The sequence below is a fragment of the Mytilus edulis genome, chromosome 3 (assembly GCF_963676685.1).
Source record: "Mytilus edulis chromosome 3, xbMytEdul2.2, whole genome shotgun sequence".
In the NCBI taxonomy this organism is placed as follows: Eukaryota; Metazoa; Mollusca; class Bivalvia; order Mytilida; family Mytilidae; genus Mytilus; species Mytilus edulis.
In genome coordinates, this window is record NC_092346.1 from 93,131,485 (window position 1) to 93,155,890 (window position 24,406).

General features: G+C 30.9%; 1 protein-coding gene across 5 annotated transcripts in view; it reads left to right on the top strand.

Moving 5' to 3' along the window:
* Window positions 1-24,406, top strand: part of LOC139517791 (sodium/hydrogen exchanger 1-like) — an 83,973-nt gene that overhangs the window by 23,338 nt on the left and 36,229 nt on the right. For 3 of the 5 annotated variants that reach the window (XM_071309224.1, XM_071309223.1, XM_071309225.1), the window contains 2 exons: window positions 20,717-21,352; window positions 24,326-24,371. In XM_071309224.1, the coding sequence (XP_071165325.1) occupies window positions 21,055-21,352; window positions 24,326-24,371 (344 nt within the window). In that variant the 5' untranslated portion in view covers window positions 20,717-21,054. Of the gene's footprint in view, window positions 1-19,820; window positions 19,991-20,716; window positions 21,353-24,325; window positions 24,372-24,406 lie in introns of those variants that run through there. The other 2 variants (XM_071309228.1, XM_071309226.1) reach the window with 2 other exon arrangements.

Below are 24,406 nucleotides of genomic sequence, written 5' to 3' on the forward strand. Positions count from 1 at the left end.
AATTTTGATCATTGAGAAGCTTAATATTCCTTTTACAACACAACATAATTAAAACGTTTAGCTGTCTTTACAGAGTTATCTCCCTGTAGTGTTAGGTACTACCTTAATAGGATTAACAACCCTATGACCTATTGGTTATCCAACATTTGTTTAAAATGAAGATCCAAATAACCTACATGTTGAACTTTTTGGATTTTTGGATTTCAGATTAAGTTGCAAATAGCATAAATAATTCATTAATGTTTCATCATTTGTTTTATGAACTGAAAATAACATTTTTAACAATTGTGCTAAGAAGGTACATGAGTTGTACAGGCTAAATTGGGTTATTTTGTGAGTGGGTTTCTGTCGAAAATTGACTGTCCCATATCTATTTTTACTCATAATAGGAGTTAGATTGTTTCCAAATCCCTCCTGAGAAATCACAAAGAACTTGACTAATGTTATTGAATAAGTTGTCATTGCTGTCTGAAAATCTCTTGATAGACATAAAAGACAATTTGACAATAAAAATAACAACAGTTGCCTTTAATGAAAGTGGATATGATAGTATTATATTTTTCACCACTATTCACCAAAGTATTGACCAGTTTGTCAGTGGTTTGTCAGAACTAAGTAGTGTTACTTAGAAATGACAAGCTCTTTGTAAACCATCTGTCAATATTGATGTAAGTTAAACACTGCAGTCTGTATCTAAGTGGTATTTCTTTCTTATCATGTATCTGTAGCTGTTTCTATGATATATATAAATTGTAACCATTGTAAAAAGACATATAGATGCTTGTAGTTGGTTTATATAGGTCTTGTCTTGGTTTTCCTTAATTGTTCCCTGGATATGATGGAAAAAAATTCTGTCTGAAAATTTTAAATCTCAGATATTGGAAAAGTCAGGGTATTTGAATTACTTTTGATTAATACAAATTTTCCAATAAAAGTTGTATCAAACAATTGTTTGCTTATACCAATATGACAGTTGACGAGTTAACATAAGTTTTTACTCATTTTGATTAAGATCTTGTGATTCTTTTGAATGATTAAGCAAAAATCACAAAACTTGTCAATAATTAAATGATTAAAACAATGTAACTTGTGTTCTAGATAGATTACAGGGATGGACATTGGTGCTTTATATTAGATCACAGACATTATGGTTTATGGCTGCTGATACTTTATGCTTTAAATTTGATTGGCTTAAAAAAGTTTTTATGCCCCACCTACAATAGTAGAGGGGCATTATGTTTTCTGGTCTTTGCGTTCGTTCGTTCATCCTTCTGTCTGTCTGTCCGTTCGTCCCGCTTCAGGTTAAAGTTTTTGGTCAAGGTAGTTTTTGATAAAGTTGAAGTCGAATCAACTTGAAACTTTGTATACATGTTCCCTGTGATATGGTCTTTCTAATTTGAATGCCAAATAAGGGTTTTTACCCAAATTTCACGGTCCACTAAACACAGAAAATGATGGTGAGTGGGGCATCCGTGTAATATGACACAAATAAATATATTCAAAAATACTCTCAACTTTCTCACCAATCTGAAAATAGAAATGAAACAAATTACGGTGTGAGTTACAAAAGGAGAAAATATTCATGACACTATCAGGTCAGTAGAATAAATATACGTTTTCTTCAGTCTGCGCTTAATATTCAGGTGCGTTTTATGTAAGGACAAAAACAATCTTCCCCCCAAAAAACGGCCGTGCGGCTTATAAAACGATGCGCTTTAAATTCGAAAATATACGGTACTATGGACACATTCTTGTTTTCTTGTTGGTATAACGGGTCTTTCTTTTGTGTGTTTTAGAACTATGTCATTATTTCGGGAATATGAATCCGGGAACGATAAATCCATTTTGCCCGTTAATATAGGGAACTATATAGCTATTGTATATATGCCACCAGACAGTCACTGTTAGAATTGAACTAAGTCTCCTTAATGTTCACATGTTTAATCTTATAAAAGTACATGTATATATATAATATATTTGAAGGTACACAATTATAACTTCCAATACAAAACGTTACTAAATTCCAGCTCTATAAAACAACGGCATAATGTATTTTATGGAGTGGAGTGTTGGAGTGGAGTATTGGAGTGGAGTGTTGGAGTGAGATTTTGGAGTGAGATTTTGGAGTGAAATTTTTGGAGTGAGATTTTGGAGTGATTTTTTTTTTGGTGAAATTTTAGAGTACCGGTATATAGTATATTATTCTAGAAGTAGTAGAATGTCAGGGGGTTAAATGTTTTGTTTAATTTTGAACAAGTATTCATTAAAAATAAATAAATAAAAATTACAGAAAATTAAAGAACAATTGAAGGAAGGACACAAAGAAATTTTAGATCAGCACAACATTAAATACTAACATTTTTTACAATTATGTGTGGGACGACACACATTTATCTTAGCTTTCCGTCTGACTGTCTGTCTTTCCGTCTGTCTGTCCATCCAATAAATTTAGTTTTACTATGACAAGTTACAGATAAAGTTTAAATTCTGTTTCGGTCTGATATTTATGAGTTATGACCCTTGGACTTAGGAAATTAATTAATCAGTTTTCAATATTTTTATGCCCCACCTACGATAGCAGAGGGGCATTATGTTTTCTGGTCTGTACATCCGTTCGTCTGTCCATCCGTTCGTTCGTTCGTTCGTCCGTCTGTCCCGTGTCAGGTTAAAATTTTTTGTCAAGGTAGTTTTTGATGAAGTTGAAGTCCAATCAACTTGAAACTTAGTACACATGTTCCCTATGATATGATCTTTCTAATTCTAATGCCAAATTAGAGTTTTGACTGCAACTTAATGGTCCACCGAACATAGAAAATAATAGTGCGAGTGGGGTTTAACCGTGTTAAATTACAGATCAAGTTAATAATCAATTTTCTGCTCTTTTTGTGTCATGCTTAAACATATTGATTTAATATTTGGTATACATATATATAGTGTTTGATTCATATATTGGTACAACCCGCAAATGATTTGCATTATATATTATTACCTGAAACCTGTGATAACCCAGTTCACACGCAAAGAAATACTGCAACCGTTTAAAGAACATTATAGTAAAATCTGCTGAAAATATATTCTTGTGTGTCAATTGATTCTAATGAATTGATAACTGTTTCTTCTAAGTTATCAATGTTCATAGTTGTGTACATCAACGTTACATCATAGGCAATAATGATGCATTCTTTTGTGACCTCGTTTGACTCTATTTTATTAATGAAGTCTTTTGTATCTTGAATGTAAAAGTTATGCCTCTTCAATAATGGTTTTAAGAGTAGACCCAGTTATCTTTCAATGCGTCTCGTGGGAGAGTTACACTTATTGATGATTGGTCGGTAAGGAATGTTTATGTTTCCAACTATTTGACCAGTTCGGAATGCCTCATTAATTATTTCTAGATTAATTTTATGAACTTTTGGAAGAAGGTACATGTGTCCGTGTTTTGATTCATTATTATTCCTCAAGAAATTATAAGTTTGTGAATCTATTTCTTTTTTCCTATATAGATTTTCAACAATATCTTTTATAGATTTGACAACAACGTTAGTAGTTGGTTCATTTATTTTCAACTTTTATTAAATGCGGTTCCTTCAACCAACATACGTAATGAATCTCAAGACTTATATATTTTATTGAGACCATAATTATTATATGCCTTATAACTACAACTAAATAGTTTTGTAAATATTGAAATTTGACCAATCTCTCTTGTTAATATGTATCCACATATTGGAGATTTATCATATATATATATGATATTATATTACTATTGATGTATCTATACCAGTGCCTGTATCAAAAATCAGTGGCGGATCCAGAAATTTTCATAAGTGGGGGCCCACTGACTGACCTAAGAGGGGGCCCGCTCCAGTCACGCTTCAGTGATTCCCTATATAAGCAACCAATTGTTTTCCCAAAAGGGGGGGGGGGGCGGGCCTCATGCCCCCCCCCCCTAAATCCGCCTCTGAAAATTACCATATTACCTATGTTTTATATTTATATTTATAGCTCAGCCTGCTACGAAGGTTTAACCACACACCCCAGGTGTAACAATATTTTCTCAATGTAAATCCAGGAAATAACACTGTAATTGCAGTTCATCTTTTATTATTGTGTTCTATTGATACCGAAATGATAGCTAGGTAATACCATTTAATAACTTATTTTTTCATAAATCCAAATTTCATCTAAATTAAATTCAGAAAATGAAAATACTTTCATCATGTAAAAATTTCCTAATGAGGATGCTGCCAGATTTTTAAGAGATTGGGAAATCACAATGCTAAATAATTATATAACTCTTAGTTATGCATCAGTAGATCAGGAGACTTTGAAATTGTTTATAAAGGACTGTTGATATGAGGTCGTTCACATTATTATTCGAATACTTCACTGCATGCATATTTTTATTTCTATTTCAGTATAGTTTGTTTTTAAATTATTCACTACAAAATTTTTCATCAAATTTCACTCCAAAATCTCACTCCAAAAATTTCACTCCAAAATCTCACTCCAAAAGTTCACTCCAACACTCCACTCCAATACTCCACTCCAACACTCCACTCCATACAATACATTATGCCTAAAACAACATGTTACTTCAAGCTACTACTCCAGAATAACTGACCAATACATAAAGTTTCTCACAAGATCCTGTGAGTGAGCTATAAACACATGTTCTTAATTTATGTAAGCAAAGGCATTGATTAATGGTCTTAGATTATTTGGATAAACTGTTGCAGTTCAACTGTGCAACTAATGTATCATATAAAGTGTCACATTAAACAAGATGAAAGATCATCAAACTGATTAAGAACTGACCATCAAATCTTAGATGGAATTGATTACCCCACATTGGCTTAAACTATGCTTTTTAAGATTGTTGGAACCTTAAGCACGGGGTCATCTGATGACAGGTGACCTGACATTGTTTTAAAACAGCCTGTGACTCACTTAAATCTGTTTAAAAGTGATCTGGCGACCTGCAGCATTTTTGAAAGTGACCATGCAAACTACATGAGCCCCATATATATATTTTTTTATTAGCTCACCTGTCCCGAAGGGACAAATGAGCTTATGCCATCACTTGGCGTCCGTCGTCTGTCGTCGTAAACTATTTCAAGAATCTTCTCCTCTGAAACTACTGGGCCAAATACTTTCAAACTTTAACTGAATGTTCCTTAGGGTATCTAATTTATAAATTGTATCCGAAGTTTTGATCTATCAACAAACATGGTCGCCATTGCTAAAAATAGAACATAGGGGTCAAATGCAGTTTTTGGTTTATAACTTAAAAACCAAAGCATTTAGAGCAAATCTGACATGGGGTAATATTGTTTATCAGGTCAAGATCTATCTGCCCTGAAATTTTCAGATGAATCAGACAACCCGTTGTTGGGTTGCTGCCCCTGAATTGGTAATTTTAAAGCAATTTTACTGTTTTTGGTTATTATCTTGAATATTATTATAGATAGAGATAAACTGTAAACAGGAATAATGTTCAGCAAAGTAAGATTTACAAATAAGTCAACATGACGGAAATGGTCAGTTGACCCCTTTAGGAGTTATTGCCCTTTATAGTCAATTTTTAACCATTTTTCGTAAATCTTAGTAATCTTTTACAAAAATCTTCTCCTCTGAAACTACTGGGCCAAATACTTCCAAACTTTAACTGAATGTTTCTTAGGGTATCTAGTTTGTAAATTGTATCCGAAGTTGTGATCTATCAACAAACATGGTCGCCATTGCTAAAAATAGAACATAGGGGTCAAATGCAGTTTTTGGCTTATAACTCAAAAACCAAAGCATTTAGAGCAAATCTGACATGGGATAATATTGTTTATCAGGTCAAGATCTATCTGCCCTGAAATTTTCAGATGAATCAGACAACCTGTTGTTGGGTTACTGCCCCTGAATTGGTAATTTTAAAGAAATTTTGCTGTTTTTGGTTATTATCTTGAATATTTTTATAGATAGAGATAAACTGTAAACAGCAATAATGTTCAGCAAAGTAAGATTTACAAATAAGTCAACATGACGGAAATGGTCAGTTGACCCCTTTAGGAGTTATTGCCCTTTATAGTCAATTTTTAACCATTTTTCGTAAATCTTAGTAATCTTTTACAAAAATCTTCTCCTCTGAAACTACTGGGCCAAATACTTCCAAACTTTAACTGAATGTTTCTTAGGGTATCTAGTTTGTAAATTGTATCCAAAGTTATGATCTATCAACAAACATGGTCGCCATTGCTAAAAATAGAACATAGGGGTCAAATGCAGTTTTTGGCTTATAACTCAAAAACCAAAGCATTTAGAGCAAATCTGACGTGGGTATTATTGTTTATCAGGTCAAGATCTATCTGCCCTGAAATTTTCAGATGAATCAGACAACCTGTTGTTGGGTTGCTGCCCCTGAATTGATAATTTTAAGGAAATTTTGCTGTTTTTGTTTATTATCTTGAATATAATTATAGATAGAAATAAACTGTAAACAGCAATAATGTTCAGCAAAGTAAGATCTTCAATTAAGTCAATTTGACCAAAATTGTCAATTGACCCCTTAAGGAGTTATTGCCCTTTAAAGACTTTTTTCACAATTTGTTCATCATGTTAACTTACTTTAAAAAGTCTTCTCCTTTGAAACTGCTGTATCAATTTCAGCCAAACTTAGGCTAAATGAGTTTCAGAGTATCTAGTATAAATTTTATATTTTATTTCCTTGTATGTCAAGAAACATAGCTCCTATGGCTAAAATAGAACATAGGAGAAAATGATTTTTTTTTTTGGCTTTTGAAGAAAATAGGACGATCCAAAAAACATTTAAATAAATTGAAAAGCCAAAATAATCATTGATGAAAGATTTAACCAAAAGAATTAAGGTGAGCGATTCAGGCTCTTGAGAGCCTCTTGTTTTAAGTCCTTTCCAGGTGATTCTGCAGCAATTTAAATTCACCAAATTTGTCTGTTTACAATTTCATGTGAATAAATCGTTCACACAAAATATAATTACAAATTAACTGGTAAAAACGGATTGCCTTTGAAACAATTGGTTTGTTACATCCCTGGCAGTAGCTAATGGGGCTTTCAGGTTTATTTTTTTTTTCCATCATTAGTTATGTCCTGAAAAGTACCACAAAACTCAGATCAAGTTTGAATTTGGGTGGCGTCATTTTACCATTCTTGAGTTACGCTCATTTATAATGTTACATACCTTTGGGAGTTTGGGGACATCATTTTTGTTCCATGGACACATTCTCCATCTATTTTTTTATTTTTTCCGAGGATTCTTCAAAATCACTCTAATGCTCAATTTTATTGTTTTTGTATGAGAAAAGTGTATATTGATTAAGTTTACAAGAATGAGTTGTAGACTTTAATCAGCTGTTTGATGTCCAGTAAATTATCCTTTCCAGCATTTATTTAAACATAAGGTGAATGCTGGCTAATTACTTGATTTTACATTAATTTCCCAAGAGCAATATATCAATAGATGTGCAATCACCTTTATGCAATCCAATCTTGATATAGACAGTTTGTTTTTTAGGAAAAAGTATCGATCTATGTTCTATATATCTTGATATAAAAGAGTGCAATTGTTTTTGTCATCATTAATTATGTAAGAGTTAAAAGAATGAAAGGACAATATAAAGTTAAGATCAATATGGAAGATGAATTTTAATTGAATATTATATATAGTTATTATCACCAGACTAATTGTACAGACCAGATAATCCAGATTTATCATGCAAGGAACATACTAAATGTTCATGTTCTCAGATAGCACTGATGAAACAAGAGACATTATATTGATGTCAGATATTTTTATTCTCCGTACGTTTGATTTATTTGTTATATTGAGTCTTCAACATTATATATAGTGTTGGCATAGTGGACAGTGTTCATATATGATTTATTGGAGGCAAAAAATAATTTCTTTAGGTAAGTCTTGAATCGTTATTATCATTTTCTGATAAACATTCATTTTCCTTTTATATCAGTTGTTCATTTATTTCTAGGATGTTACTCAATTCTCAATATTGTTAACATTTATTTTTTCACGATATGACATTATGGAGGCAATGAAATCAGCTGTCAATATTTCCTTTCTGGAAACCTACATTCATGAGGTCAAATTTTGTATTCCTTGCAATTATAGTAGAAGGGCATTTTGTTTTTCTGTCTATTGGTCCGTGGCTTACCAGGTTAAAGTTTGGTTTTAATCAACTTGAAACTTAGTACTAAGGTTCTCTATAAAGCTAACTGTTTAATTCAGTTGCAGAAATATGGTTTTACCCTAGATTTTATGGTTCACTGAACATAGAAATGTAATAGTGTACAGCACGGTATCTTATGAAATATGAAGGCATATTTTTGATTTGTAAAGAATAACCCAAATTCAAATGTAAATTGCAATCTGTTATAAAAAGTTTATTATTGTAATTATAAATCAAACATTTTCTTTATATAAAATTAATTTATAAAAAAAGTTGTTAATATTAGATACAATTATATAAAACTGTTTATTTGAATTGCAATTCTGTATAAAAATTTGCTAATTTTAGTTAATATAAATGATAAATTGCCATCCATTAGTTGGCAGAATATTCTGTTTGACTTTATCACAGCATACAGAATGATGGATCATTTACCAAGCACTTTACAAAAACCTTGATAACCATTAGTTAAGAAGTAACTGCTGACTCGTTATTATTCATTCAACTGGTTTTATAAGGTGAACCAGAATTTTGAATGTCCAATTTCCTAAAGGTTTATATTCAGAATTAGTAGTGATCAAGAAATCATGTATCCAAAAAAAGACTTTTTCTCTACACTTTCCTGGTTATGTTTTTATCTGTTTTCACTCATAATTTATAGCACTGTAATAAAACTAAATCAGTGAAAGTCTGAGTGACCATTTTGTCTTCAGTTTCTAGATATGAAAATAAGGAGATCATTATATTTTAAAGTACATTCTGAAGAGTATTCCCATCATAACAATGGCATTGTGGATGATTGTACTGTTCTAAAATACAATAATAAGTGATGGATATCTTTATTTTACTGCTCATAATGTATTTGTTCATTCTATTAGAAAATGAAATGAAAATAAAAGATGTCATAAATAAAAATCTATCACTATTTAAACCTGCACACAAGATTTATGTTTTAATTGTAACATGTAAATAATGTGCAGTTGTATAAGATTGTATAAGATTAACAGAAATCCATCATGTTTTATTGTTTGTTGCAAGTAAATGCTACAAATTTATAAAATTAGTTCTTTTGTTGTTGAATTTTTTTCTGTTGTATATATTACACAAGATTGTCTTGTATATTTCATAAACAACAGTTACTGTACAATTTAAGACTGCACCCCAACCCCCTGCCAAAAAATAAAAATAAAACTATCAGAAGTGGTATACAGGTTTGAACCACAATTTGCATACACTTTGCATGGAATATTGCAATTATCTAATTAGATAGAGCATAGTATGTCTTTGACAATATAATTTAATTTTGGACGTAACACGCCATCGGATTGGCTGACATTGTTTTGTTTATCAGCTCATAGATTAATTTTGTCATGTGACCCTGACGCCATCAAACATTTTTTCGAGATTTACTACCTTTTAAAATATTTTTTCTGCCTATTCAAAATAACATAGAAAATGTGATGCACACTATAGAATAACCTGCGTAGCAGGTTATTAAGTGTGTTATTTCTTCAGAGAAAGAAAAAATAATATAGTAATTTTTTAAATAACAAATTCAGATAATAATATCCAAAAAAATCACCCACACTGTTTACAATTAAAGGTATGGTAAAAAAGAGTGACAGATTTTATTTATTTAGGCCACACCAATTTAATTTCTTGTTCTTTTTGGACTCCAAAATTTGGGGCAAGCGAGCGATTTGAAAATTTTTAAATAAATATTTAATTTGCAAATTTTTGAGGCAAAGCTTGAAAAGTAAAGGCGATCGAGCGATTATATTTTTTTTTGTTAACATAAAATAGTAGGTTTTGACAATAATCAAACTTGATTTATAAATTGTACTTTGACATTTCTTTAATTTCTGAAGTATTTTTTCCATGTTCACCAAGAAATAATTAAATCTGGTCTATGTAAGTGTGACTGACATTGAGACAATTCTCCATCCAAGTCATAATCAGTTTGGGGGCAACCCCTTAATGTTATAAATATCCCTTTTACATGTTTTATGAGGATCAATATAAGTTATAATATATTTGTTTGGACAAAAGGGCTCATATTTTCTCAAAGAACTATATATCTATCTAGTATTAAATGGTCAAAACATGTCCAAGAATTTTGTAATATTCCTGGACTTTAACCATGTTAAATTAACACATTTACTTTAACAGTTTAATATTATGCAAAATAAGTGGACCCCTCTTTTAGAAAAAGTTGTTTAAAATATGATGTAACTCTCCTCTTTTGGGTACAAAATTTAAAGTTTTCAAAGGTTTTGTATAGAAGAACTATACAAATCCTTGGTATTTCTATTTTCTTTTCTACATCAGTAAAATGACCCCTTGTCTGAGGGAGGGTTGTTCTCAACCTGACAATAACAAACACAGGTCAAAGTACGGCCTTTTACACAGGGCTTTGATACAGATCAAACAGCAAGCTATAAAGGATCCCAAAATTATTAGCGTACACAATTTGAACAGGAAAACCAACGATCTAATTTATATATATCCAAACGGGAAAATACCAATGAACAACATCAACAAACGATAACTGCTGAACGACAGGCCCCTGGATCAATCAGGACAGGTGCATAAACATGCAGCGGCTATAGATAGTTTTGTTTTGCCAGCATATAATATAATTGCAGTTGAAGGCAAATCCTTCAAAAGTTCTTTGTACTTTATTCTAACAACGAACATTTTTTGATAGGGAATATAAGTCAGGGGGAAAGAAACCAATGTTGATATCTTTTTATAATATTTACAAAAAAGAACGGTGCGGGAAATAGACATGATTACATTTCCAGATGCGGGAAGCAGTAAATAAAAAAAAAATTTAAAAAATATTTTGAAAAAAATAGGTGCAGACGGGTCCGTCGAACAAGGAATCAAATTGGTGTGGCCTTAGAGTATTTTTATTTTTATTTGCCTTTTGTCATTTCTTAAAAGCTTCAAATAACTGCGTAGATTTGTAGGAACTCTGGGCATTGCTTGAATGAGATTCTTTAAATAATACGCTTAAGGATGTTTGCTTGTCATGTTTTGGAATTTTTGTCAGATTTTTTCGAAATTCCTCTGGTTTTATCCATTTGAATGCCTTAAAAAATTTTGCCCATGAACCCCCATTTTTCTTTTTATTTATCTTTTACATGTATAATTATAAGTCATTTGTAAAAGTCTTATAAAATCTTTTTTTTTTTTAATAGTTTTTAAGAGCTTTAACTGGTCAATGATAAAGCTATGAAAAATCAAGAGAGAACATTTTCCCGCCATAATTCCAATGGCTAATATCTCTAAAACAAGCACATTGACTCCTATTTTTTTTGTTGCTTTTTTGATTCCTCAATTAAATCCCTATCAATATAAACTAGTTTTGTGGAAAGTTATTTATTTTGAAACTGAGCAGCAGACATCCTTAAGCCAGATGAAGAAACACTAAAATGGGATTAATAAATGCTAAAATGGAGATTTTTGAGATTTATTATTGTTAGATTTCATCCTTTTTCTTCGATTTTACAACAAACAGCTACATAATACAATGTAAAGCCATCTAACTTATGAAATTTTTCTGTTAATTTACCATAATATTACATTTATTTCAAGGATAATTGTTATAGCTGAAAGGTTCTTGAATTCATCCCTATAGTTGCAAACTTCCACATCATTTGATCCCCGAATGACATTTGTCACATATGCAATCATGCCACATCTTATATTATATTCAATTTTAAAATCTTAAAAGTCAGTCTTTATCCATACTGCAGTTATATGATTACCATGGCTGCACTTTTGATACCCATTGCAACTGTTTGCTGTTTCATTATAACAACAGTCTTAAAAAACAACTTCAGAATCTGTGATATTTGAAAATTAAATTGCATGTCCCAGTTGCATTAAAAAGAATTAAAAAAACTATTATTCATAACACTTAAAAGAGTATTATGAACTTTTTATTTAATCAATAAGTTTGAATATAAACATGAATGTCCTTGACATTGGTTGAATAAAACATGTTTTTTTTTACTCATCCTTAGGGAGAACTGCAATATAACTTAAAGCTTCTGAGATACTGACATCTTTCTAGGTTTTATGTATATTACAGATATATAAACACCTGCTCTGTAAAGCATAGATATTGATTGTTTATACCTGAGATACAGGTGTGAAGGAACCCATTATCTATCAATCAGCCTAGAATTTGTTTTGGTCGATTTCCAATAATCTACATGATAATTTTCTGGCTAAGAAAATGGAGAGTTGTAAGAAAAGCAACAATAAATCATAACCAATACAGGAAGAATGCTTTAATGGAGAATGTGATAATGTTACTTTATTGTCTGTGACTATATTTCTGATGAAACACTTGCATGAAAAATATAGACAGTGGCAGATCAAGAAGGAGAGGGAAAGGGAGGGGGGGGGGGGGGGTTATTGTTGGATGATCAATGCATTTAAATGGGGACAAAAACTTTGGAACACCCTTATTTGACTAATATTATCTGATTACAATGGTGGAAATCAAAGGTCAAAGTTAACACTTGTAACCATATAGATAACTTTCATATTGGTGTGTTTTCCTTTTATGTTTCTTATGTAACAATGCTTATTTTATAACCTCATACAATTACAGTAAAAGATAGTTAAAAGATGTTATATACACTGATTGACCTTGGCACTAACTCCTAAGACAAATTTACTATCTCAATGACAGTATATCCTATATCTTGTATTTATTCACACAGGTAGGTATATGCATTGGTAGGTTCCTAGGAATTCTCTTCTTTGTGGTATACTAAGTATCTCTTTAATATGTATGGATTTTACAGGTTCAATATGCTCAATTTTTATCCCTATGTTGTCCTCATGTCTGAGCCCGTTTCAGAAAATTGTTGGAATATGCTGTTTTGTTCTGATGACATTCATAGGCATTCTGCTTCATATATGTTTTTGTCAAATTATAGATAGGAATGTTGTATCTATACAATGTTTTATTGATGTACATATTTGTCTGTATAAACATGACATTGTTTAGAATTGCAATGTCAGTCAGATTAATTGATTTCTTTATATTGACCTTGTAGTTGTATAAAAAGCATTACTATGGTATTAAGTTTACAGCATATATCTGCTGGTCAGTATCAGATTAATATATTTTGTCATATACAAGTATACTGTTGCCGAACAATAACATAGGTTACTTTGTTTTCTGTGGAAGGTTGTTTTCTGTGAGAAATTCAAGCATTTTGTATCATTACTAAACTTGCTCAATCAAACATGGCAATAAAAGGCAGACACATTTTTTTAGTCTCAAATGGTATTAAAAATACCTCTAAATACTCACGGGTTGACACAGATACATGTTACTTTTTTATTGCACTAGACCAAACTAGATTCTTATTCCTTACAAGTTTGTGTCTTGTTTTGACGAAACAAGATGGTAAAACTAAAGCATGCTGTTTCTTGCAGCAACTTCAACAATATATAATTATGTGGTTATGTAAATTTATTGGGAGCTTCTTAAGCGGAAGGCCTATGCTATTTTATATGCAGTTGTATTAACATGGGCACATTTCATTACAATGGTCATTATTTGGTCTAAATGTCCCCTCGGTCATGTGGTCAGTTCTCTCACTCATGGTCTATTGCATATTTTAGATTTGGTTCAGTTTAGAATAAAACCACTTATTATAAGTCAATTGTATTTTTTAGGCAGTTGTTTAAGCATTATCATTTCTTTTTTTTAACATAGATTTTTAAGCTCTTCAATTTCAATCATGGTTCATTGACTTTGAAGGGTTTCATAGTTGACAATTTAAACCCATTTTAATTTCAACATTTGCATTACAGGCCAGACACATCTCTGTGTCAACAATTTATTCTTGATTTCTATCCAAACACTTAAGTTCAGCATTTATGTGAATCCATCTATACCAGACTAACATGTTAGTTTTACATGAATTTTGTTTAGCATTAATTGAGACAAGACAGCCTTTATCTTAGGAACAGTATCTCATTTTATGACACTGGTTTGATTCTATGCCAGAACCTCTGTCCTTTTTACACCAGAAGTGTAATCCTTTATACCGTATTTATTCTATTTAAAGCCCCCCTTCTAATTAACACCCCCTACCGAAAATAGTGTGTTCAGAACTTTTGACTTTTAATAAACGCCCCCATTTTTCTTCATTTCCAATGACAAAGACGAGTTTGACGGGAAATTTATCGTTTGGATTAGCTTCCTCTTGTTCACATCTTAGTTTGTCGCCGATTGCATAACTCCAGATACTTTTGTATACATGATAACCCCTAATTCAGTTGTTGAAATTATGTTCCATTGATGTTGACGCTTGTTCATTCGAAAATTTTAACAAATTATTAGATGAGGTCACATTACCGATAAACGTTATTTATAGATTATGGAGACAATAAGAAAAATGTGTATGTTACTACAGTCTGTTTCAACAAAATTCAGGTAAAGGTCAATGAAGTAAGGTATGAAATTCGTTTCTCTAATTGACGCCCCCCCTTTCGGAAATTGTCTTCGCCTCCGGGGAGTTTATTAGAATAAATACGGTATATGCAAAAAATGAAAGTTTTGGCTTAAAAACCAAACAAGACATGATTTAATGATTTTTTTCCCATAGAATCAACAGTGATATACTATTACTTGAGATGGCATTAATGTTAATATAGCAATGATTTTTTGTTCATAATTAGAAAATCAAAACACAATTACAACAAAATGCAAATTTATAGTGGATTAAAAATTCCTCGAGATTTTTTTTTTTAAAGCTGCATGGGCCTCATTCGGGAACCAATAAACATTGAGAAAAATTTGTTGATTTTCTAAAAATTGGATTGAAAAAATATTGAGAGAAAGTTTCAAAATAGTAGATCAAAAAGGTAAAACATCAAACAACTTTAACATGAATATTCAGTACTACATGTAAATTAAATAGTGATTTTTTGGTCACTCAAAGTCTGGCCTCTGTTAAGTAAGAGAACCATTATATTCTTTTCTTATTATATCAGACATATTGAGTAGAGTTATAACAGATACTTTATATTAAATTTCAGCTTTAAATTAACTTGGTTCAAACAGTGGTCTATATGTACATATTTTGCACTCTCTCTGTACCTATGTATCTGCAATGGTTATGAGAATAAAGATGATGATGAGTAAACTATTACTATATACTTGATTGAAAGTGTGGAAGTTGTCCAGAAAATTTATTTTAAAGTGACACTACATTTATCTTTTATAAATAGATAAATGTAAGGTTGTTTTACTGAATTATTCAGTCTGTATGCTGTTGTTAAATTTAATCTCAGTTTTCTTTGGTGCTTAGTAAAAATGTTCACATTGATTCACAAGTAATTTAAGGGATAAAATTGATTTTTTTTCTTATGCATGCCTTAAAAAAATACTGAAAATACGTGTTAATAATTTAAATGTGACGCGATGGCTAGAAAAATAAGAATAACATTCACAATGCAGAAATTGATGATAAAGTTATTTTCAATTTAGTTAGATTGGCAAGTTGAATTTCCTGTTTCAATCTGCTGGAGTTTTAAATGTCATTACGGTAATTCTAATAACTCAATGGAGAATTCTAGTTTTAAGTCATATAGGAAATGCCTTTTTTTTACTTTTTAAATTTTATATATGACTGATTTTATTTTTGGTACATTGGATTATATTGATTCTCTAAAGATTTACAGATAAATTTAGCCTATGAGAAATAAACCATTTAATGATGTTGGGGACAGTACTAGTGCCTAAGAGGATTTTTTTCTGGATTTATCCTTTATTATTATCTCTTGCTTACTGCATGCTAAGTTTTTTCGTGGTGGCTATGGGAAAATGTAATCTTACTTTTGCACAAATTTGTATCCTCAACTGTCTTGCATTATATATGTTGCAGAATATTCATTTTCATCCTATCTTGAGCAAAATTATTTATTTTCAGTACTTATCAATTAATTCATTTTCAAAATATCCGGCCACCCCCAGATCATGTTAAAAAAAATGCAGAACATTAAATAAGTGTAAATAAACATGCAATAAATGTAAGGTTTGTTATTGTTTTTGTTTGATATTGTCACAACATTTGATTGTTTTCATTGAAAGCATCATTAAAATCATGATGATATTTCTAAACATGCATGTCATTAGCTGAAGTAAAATTTTATTACATATTGAAGATGTGGAAACAAATTTGAATTTCCTAAAGATCTGAGTTATTGGAATAGAAAAGCTAAGGATGTTTTGTCAAAATATATTAACTGGTAAGATATTGTTTGATTATAGTTATATTTAGAATACTCAGACATCTCAACAGAACAATATTACTTTTCACTTGTAGCATTCTTGGAAGATAATAAGAGTCAAATAACTAACAGTTTACATTGAAATGGAATGGAACGTAGTAGAAGTATATAATATACACTCACCCAGTATATATATTACAAATATTTGGCTAGTAGAAGTACCATATATACTTGACCAGTTGGTATATATCACATACTTGTCCAGTATGAAGTACATCACATATACTTGACTAGTAAAGGTTACTATATATACTAATCAGTGGAAGATCTAGAAATTTTCCTAAATGGGTCCCACTGACTGCCTATTATGGGGCCAACTCTGGTCATGCTTCAGTGATTCCCTATAAAATCAACCAATTTTTTCTACGATAAGGGGGGCCCCCTCTAAATCAGCCTTTGCTTATATACAGAATGTTTATCATATATATACTTGTCTAGTATGTATATCACATACATATTTGTTAAGTATGTATATCACATACATAGTTGTCCAGTATGTATGTCACATACACATTTGTTCAGTATGTATATCACATACATATTTGTTCAGTATGTATATCACATATATATTTGTTAAGTATGTATATCACATACATATTTGGTCAGTATGTATATCACATACATATTTGTTCAGTATGCATGTCACATACATACTTGTCCAGTATGTATATCACATACATATTTGTCCAGTATGTATGTCACATACATATTTGTTCAGTATGTATGTCACATACATATTTGTCCAGTATGTATGTCACATACATATTTGTTCAGTATGTATGTCACATACATATTTGTCCAGTATGTATGTCACATACATATTTGTTCAGTATGTATGTCACATACATATTTGTTCAGTATGTATATCACATATATATTTGTTAAGTATGTATATCACATACATATTTGGTCAGTATGTATATCACATACATATTTGTTCAGTATGCATGTCACATACATACTTGTCCAGTATGTATATCACATACATATTTGTCCAGTATGTATATCACATACATATTTGTCCAGTATGTATGTCACATACATATTTGTTCAGTATGTATGTCACATACATATTTGTCCAGTATGTATGTCACATACATATTTGTTCAATATGTATGTCACATACATATTTGTTCAGTATGTATATCACATACATATTTGTTCAGTATGTATGTCACATACATATTTGTCCAGTATGTATATCACATACATATTTGTCCAGTATGTATATCACATACATATTTGTTCAGTATGTATATCACATACATATTTATTCAGTATGTATATCACATACATATTTGTCCAGTATGTATATCACATATATATTTGTCCAGTATGTATGTCACATACATATTTGTCCAGTATGTATGTCACATACATATTTGTCCAGTATGTATATTACATACATATTTGTTAAGTATGTATATCACATACATATTTGTCCAGTATGTATGTCACATACATATTTGTCCAGTATGTATATCACAGACATATTTGTTCAGTATGTATATCACATACATACATATTTGTCCAGTATGTATATCACATACATATTTGTCCAGTATGTATATCACATACATATTTGTCCAGTATGTATATCACATATATATTTGTCCAGTATGTATGTCACATACATATTTGTCCAGTATGTATGTCACATACATATTTGTTCAGTATGTATGTCACATACATATTTGTCCAGTATGTTTATCACATACATATTTGTCCAGTATGTATATCACATACATATTTGTTCAGTATGTATATCACATACATATTTGTTCAGTATGTATGTCACATACATATTTGTTCTGTATGTATGTCACATACATATTTGTTCTGTATGTATGTCACATATATATTTGTTCAGTATGTATATCACATACATATTTGTCCAGTATGTATATCACATACATATTTGTTCAGTATGTATGTCACATACATATTTGTCCAGTATGTATATCACATACATATTTGTCCAGTATGTATGTCACATACATATTTGTCCAGTATGTATGTCACATACATATTTGTTCAGTATGTATGTCACATACATATTTGTCCAGTATGTATATCACATACATATTTGTCCAGTATGTATATTACATACATATTTGTCCAGTATGTATGTCACATACATATTTGTCCAGTATGTATATCACATACATATTTGTCCAGTATGTATATCACATACATATTTGTCCAGTATGTATATCACATACATATTTGTCCAGTATGTATATCACATACATATTTGTCCAGTATGTATCGATATCACACAAATATTTGTTCAGTATGTATATCACATATACTTGACTAGTACAAGTACCATATATACTTTCACAGAAGTATTACCACATATACTTGCCCAGCAGAAGAATGACATACATAGTTGCCTAGTAGAAGTACCATATTTGATTGCCTGTAAAAGTAATTAGTATCATATATAAGCTTGTCCATTATCGTTTTTTGCTCACCTGAATTTAAAGAAAGTTTTTGCCACCACTCAGGTCCTCCTTGTCATCAGATTTGTTTAGTCGTCTACTCTGAAAATAAATGTTTAAAGTTACCAAAGTTTCCCTTAAAACTTTTAGGGGAATTTAGTTTGAAACTGATATCCAAAGATTCATTCCATAAAATAACATGGCCAAGGTTGCTAAAATAGAACATAGATGTAAAACTGCAGTTCTGTTGACATATATTTCATAAAAATTAAAGCAGGTATAGCAAAACAGTTGTGATAGAAATGATGAGCAGGTAAGACTTTTTCTCTTGTGAAACCAGACAGATTATTTAGAAGTAGTTAAGGTTTTTTCCCCTTGGACAGATAAAATATGAGTATTTAAGAGGGGGACATTGGAACTCTGTTTTTTTTTTTTTTTTGAAATACTTCATTGGAAAATTCAGTTGTGCATGCATTTTTTTATTTAAAAGATTTATGAAAATAAGATTATTTCTTTGGACATGTTGGAGATACTGCCCTTTGTGATTTTATTATGACTTAGACAGGAAGAAAAAAAAAATAATAAATTGCTCAATTATTTACATAGCATAACTAATTTATTAAACTTCTTTTATTGAAAAAATGTTCTCTACTGTTCTTCTCATGATTATGTTTTAAGTTAAAATTTCCTTGTGTTTTGTTTTTTAATGATTAAGTAGATATTGAGAAGCCTTTGTTTGAAATACGGAAGTTTCTTCCTTTTTTTCTACATAGAAAAAAATCAATTATTTGTAATAGCTTAAACAATACTAAAGTTGCATGTGTTGGTAAAATATTTTACAAATCATAGGGAAATTAATCTACAGACAAAAACTAAATGACATTCATGATAATGTGTCAACTTATTTGGAAAAGTACAGCTGAGCAAGATAGTTAGTACTATGGAGGTGTATTTGATTGACTTATGACTTAAATTTAAGTTGTGAAATGACTTCTGACTGAAATAAGGGTAACTTATTATACAGAAGTGGGATGTTTTACTCAAATTGATCTTCATGTTTTTGTGATGACATATTGTGTAATGATTTCCTGATATAGAAATGTGGTTGAAGCAGATTTTTGTAATTATCAGACGCGCAATTAGACGGTCTAGCAATGTCAGTTATCAGTATCGACACATAATCACTTCCGATTATTATTGCCTATTTTTTTCTGAACTTTGATTGACATATTATGTGATTTAAGTATTCGCTAGTGGAGTGCAGCTATACAGAAGTTATGTACAGTGCAACTTTGACTGCAATATCCGTTTGTAGATGACTTTTTGATCATTTCTGCATTGGTGGATTTTGATGTTCAGGATACATTTTGTGATTTGTGTTGTAGCTAATCTGTTATACTTTATTATCCTTACACATCAAATTCATTAATTGGAAATCAAAATGACTGGCATTTTTTGCTATTTGATATTATTAAATTGTGTCTTTAGACATGTAGTCTGAAATGGAATACTTAAGATACTTTTTAAAAACAGATCTTAAATCTAATGATGCGGGGTGACACAAACAGTATTATAAATTGACCTTAAAATTCTCAAAAACTGCAAGATAGTGTTTCAAAAGATAGAAATGTCTTCTTCTGAAGAATAAATTTCTTTATTATATTGAGAACTTTGATGAAGCCTATTTTCTATATACAGTATTCATCCTAATAAATTATTTTGATTCTTTTTCAGGATGTTTATATAGAAGAGGATAAAATATTTTCTACAGAAAACCTCACAGTTATTACTGCAAAGCATATGCTTACTGACATGATAACTAATGGAACCAGCATATTAGTAGTTTAATGTTTCCTGAATGTCAAGAAAAGTAACATCCAAGGTCAAACACCTGTATCTAGTTCAGTCAGAAGACAATGTAACTATTCTACCCAACTTTGTCAGATTACATTCTGATTGAGATTAAATGGAAGAGATTATTACATGTTACAAACCATTTGCTCTCTTTGATTGGATGCCAGAACAATGTCATAAAATTATTTACAAGTTTTGATTGTTTGTGAGGAAGAAGTATGAAATTTTTTTGTCTTTTGATACTACTGTGTTGTGACCATGCTGCCACCGCAGTTGTCCACACAACACTCAATCAAAACAATGACACAAAGTCTAATGGTCACATGGTTTATGATCCTCATAATCAAACATCGGACAACAGAAGTCATGAGCATGGAAATAAAACAGGCCACAAGGACTCGCACACAGGGCATGGGGCAGGACATGGAATACATCTATTCAGTATAAATTACGACCATGTGGCACAGCCATTGTTGATAACTGTTTTTCTGTTTGCTGCAGGAATATCTAAGTTAGGCAAGTATGAATAGATTGTTAAGAATTCATTTTCTGAAAGAAGAGTAGTATTTCCTGGTACATTTTCTCAACTCATGTGGGTAGCTTTGCCATTGTGGAAGCAAATATGCATATCTTTTCCCTCATCGTAAACACAAGTAGGTTAAATTTGCCAATGTCTTAATATGTGTGGGTAACTTTGTAATTGCCATAAAAACACATGTGAATAACTTTGCCACAAGTCTTAATTCAAGTGAGTTAACTCTGTTATTTCTTAATACAGGATATTAATTTTTGCTATAGTCTAAACACATGCGGGTAAAATCGCCCAAACCTCAAAACAGGTGAATAACTTTGTCATTGATAGCTTTGACACTGTCTTTACATATTGCCATTGTCCTTACATACATTGATAGCTTTGACACTGTCTTTACATATTGCCATTGTCCTTACATACATTGATAGCTTTGACACTGTCTTTACATATTGCCATTGTCCTTACATACATTGATAGCTTTGACACTGTCTTTACATATTGCCATTGTCCTTACATACATTGATAGCTTTGACACTGTCTTTACATATTGCCATTGTCCTTACATACATTGATAGCTTTGACACTGTCTTTACATATTGCCATTGTCCTTACATACATTGATAGCTTTGACACTGTCTTTACATATTGCCATTGTCCTTACATACATTGATAGCTTTGACACTGTCTTTACATATTGCCATTGTCCTTACATACATTGATAGCTTTGACACTGTCTTTACATATTGCCATTGTCCTTACATACATTGATAGCTTTGACACTGTCTTTACATATTGCCATTGTCCTTACATACATTGATAGCTTTGACACTGTCTTTACATATTGCCATTGTCCTTACATACATTGATAGCTTTGACACTGTCTTTACATATTGCCATTGTCTTATCACATGTGGATACTTTCTCTATTGATTTATAACACCTAAAGGTAACTTTGCCATAATCTCAACACATTTGAATAACTTTAGCAGCATCCAAGAAAATTGGTATCTACAAAAATAATTAGATCCACAGTATTTGCCACTTTGGAACCAATGTTTAATGTTTGAATCCTCACATAAACAACGAAGTGTGTATAAATTTTATAAAGGGATACATATTTAGTATTTTTTTCTGACTACATTATTACATCCTAGCTTGGAATGTCCATATATCTTCTTGAAACAACTATGAAAAAGACAAAAAAAATAGTAAATAACTGCTGTTCGAAATATTAGAAGATTCCATAATTACTATAGTCTAGGAATACTATTCTAAAAAAATAAGAGTTGGCAGTTATAGAGGTTACTTATTTTATGTGCCTGTCCTAACACAGGAACAGTGTCTGTGGTTGTCTAATGTCTTAAGGTGATTTTTCTCTTTACAGTATTTTATGTTGATCTTCAATTTGTTAACATTATTCTCTATTTTTCTAGCCTCAGAGCTTTTCAGAGCTTGACACATGGTAAAAACACTTGTCTATTGTAAAACATTATAGTTTGCTTCACAATATGTTTTCCTCTTTAGAGTTGCTACATGTATATCAATGACAACATTAGCCAACATTAACAAATACTCTGTATTTTGAAATATGATCTTCAGTGTTTAGTGTTATTTATCACTGTGAAAACCCTTGGCTGTTTGTGTTTGTCAAACAAAAGTATAGCTCTTATTCCATTAAATGTATTGCTCTTCAGCAGAAATATCAAGTGTCCTCCATAGACAAAAGGAAAATTGATATGTTGTTGAGATGTGCTTGGTAATAGGATGTAATCAGAAAGCTTTTCTTATCGTACTGCTACAATTTCCATAGCATGAATTTGATTTCAAGCCTCCTACAGCAAATTCAGAACAATTTATTCACATTACGATAAAAGTGAAATAATCAGGCTTACAGAAAAATGTATTTATACAGTACAGATTAGACAGATGGAGATTTATTTATATTAATGACCAAAGTATAAGTATTTTAGCACCACCAGGAAAGGAAAAAATTAACAGTTATATACAATACATAAATATTCATGAAAAAGTTCTGTAAATTATACAGATATTACTTTACTAAGCTGTACTTGAGGGAATTCACAAGACAAATTTTATTGTTTGACAGCAATTTTCCTTTAGCAGTTCATATTATGACAAATGCATATAAATTTTTCTGAAGAATAACACCGGATTTTTTTTAATGATTATGGTTTTTTTTCATTTCCTAAATACACTTAACCCTTAAAACAGAGTTATTTTGGGGGTATTTAAGATTCACCAATATAAATAAAACTAGTATTAATCTTTTTAAGTGTTAAACATGTTAAAAGGGAGATAATTGACTTAATTCCTTCTTTATTGCAAACATGTGGTAATATAGTCTATCACAAGCACAACTCCTCCTAAACATCTGGGTAAATATTGACGAAACTGTACATAATTTTTTTTTTCTATTGATAATATACTATTCCTTTTTGACTCATTTTAATGTCCATCATTGTTTATATAACAGCTTCTCTATTGAAGTGTTTTAAACTTTGCCCAATATAAGATTGTTATATGCAGATGTTCCTGTCCATTGAGGCTTGCTTAGTGAACAGTAAATTATTGTTTGCTCGAATATAGATGATAGAATGCCAGCTGAGGTCCACCTTCAGGTGCAGGATTTTCTTGCTGCATTGAAGACCTATTTGTGGCCTTTGGCTATTATTTGCTCTTTGGTCGGGTTGTTGTCTCTTTGACATATTCCTCATTTCCATTCTCAACTTCATAGCTTATAGTTGTGACCTTTAGTTGCTTACATCTATGTCAATTGGTCTCTGGTGGACAATTGTTCCATTGGCAATCATATCACATTTCCTTGCTTTTATATAGTTCCAGAGTCAAATTGATTACAAGATGGAATGTACTTTTAAAAATGTCTGTTTTTTCAGAAATGAGAAGTAATGTTTTGAGATGTACTTTTATTATTTCAGGTTTTCACCATGCTGATTTCCTGTCATCAAGGGTACCAGAATCATGGTAGGTTTTCATAACTTTCATGGATTATCAACACC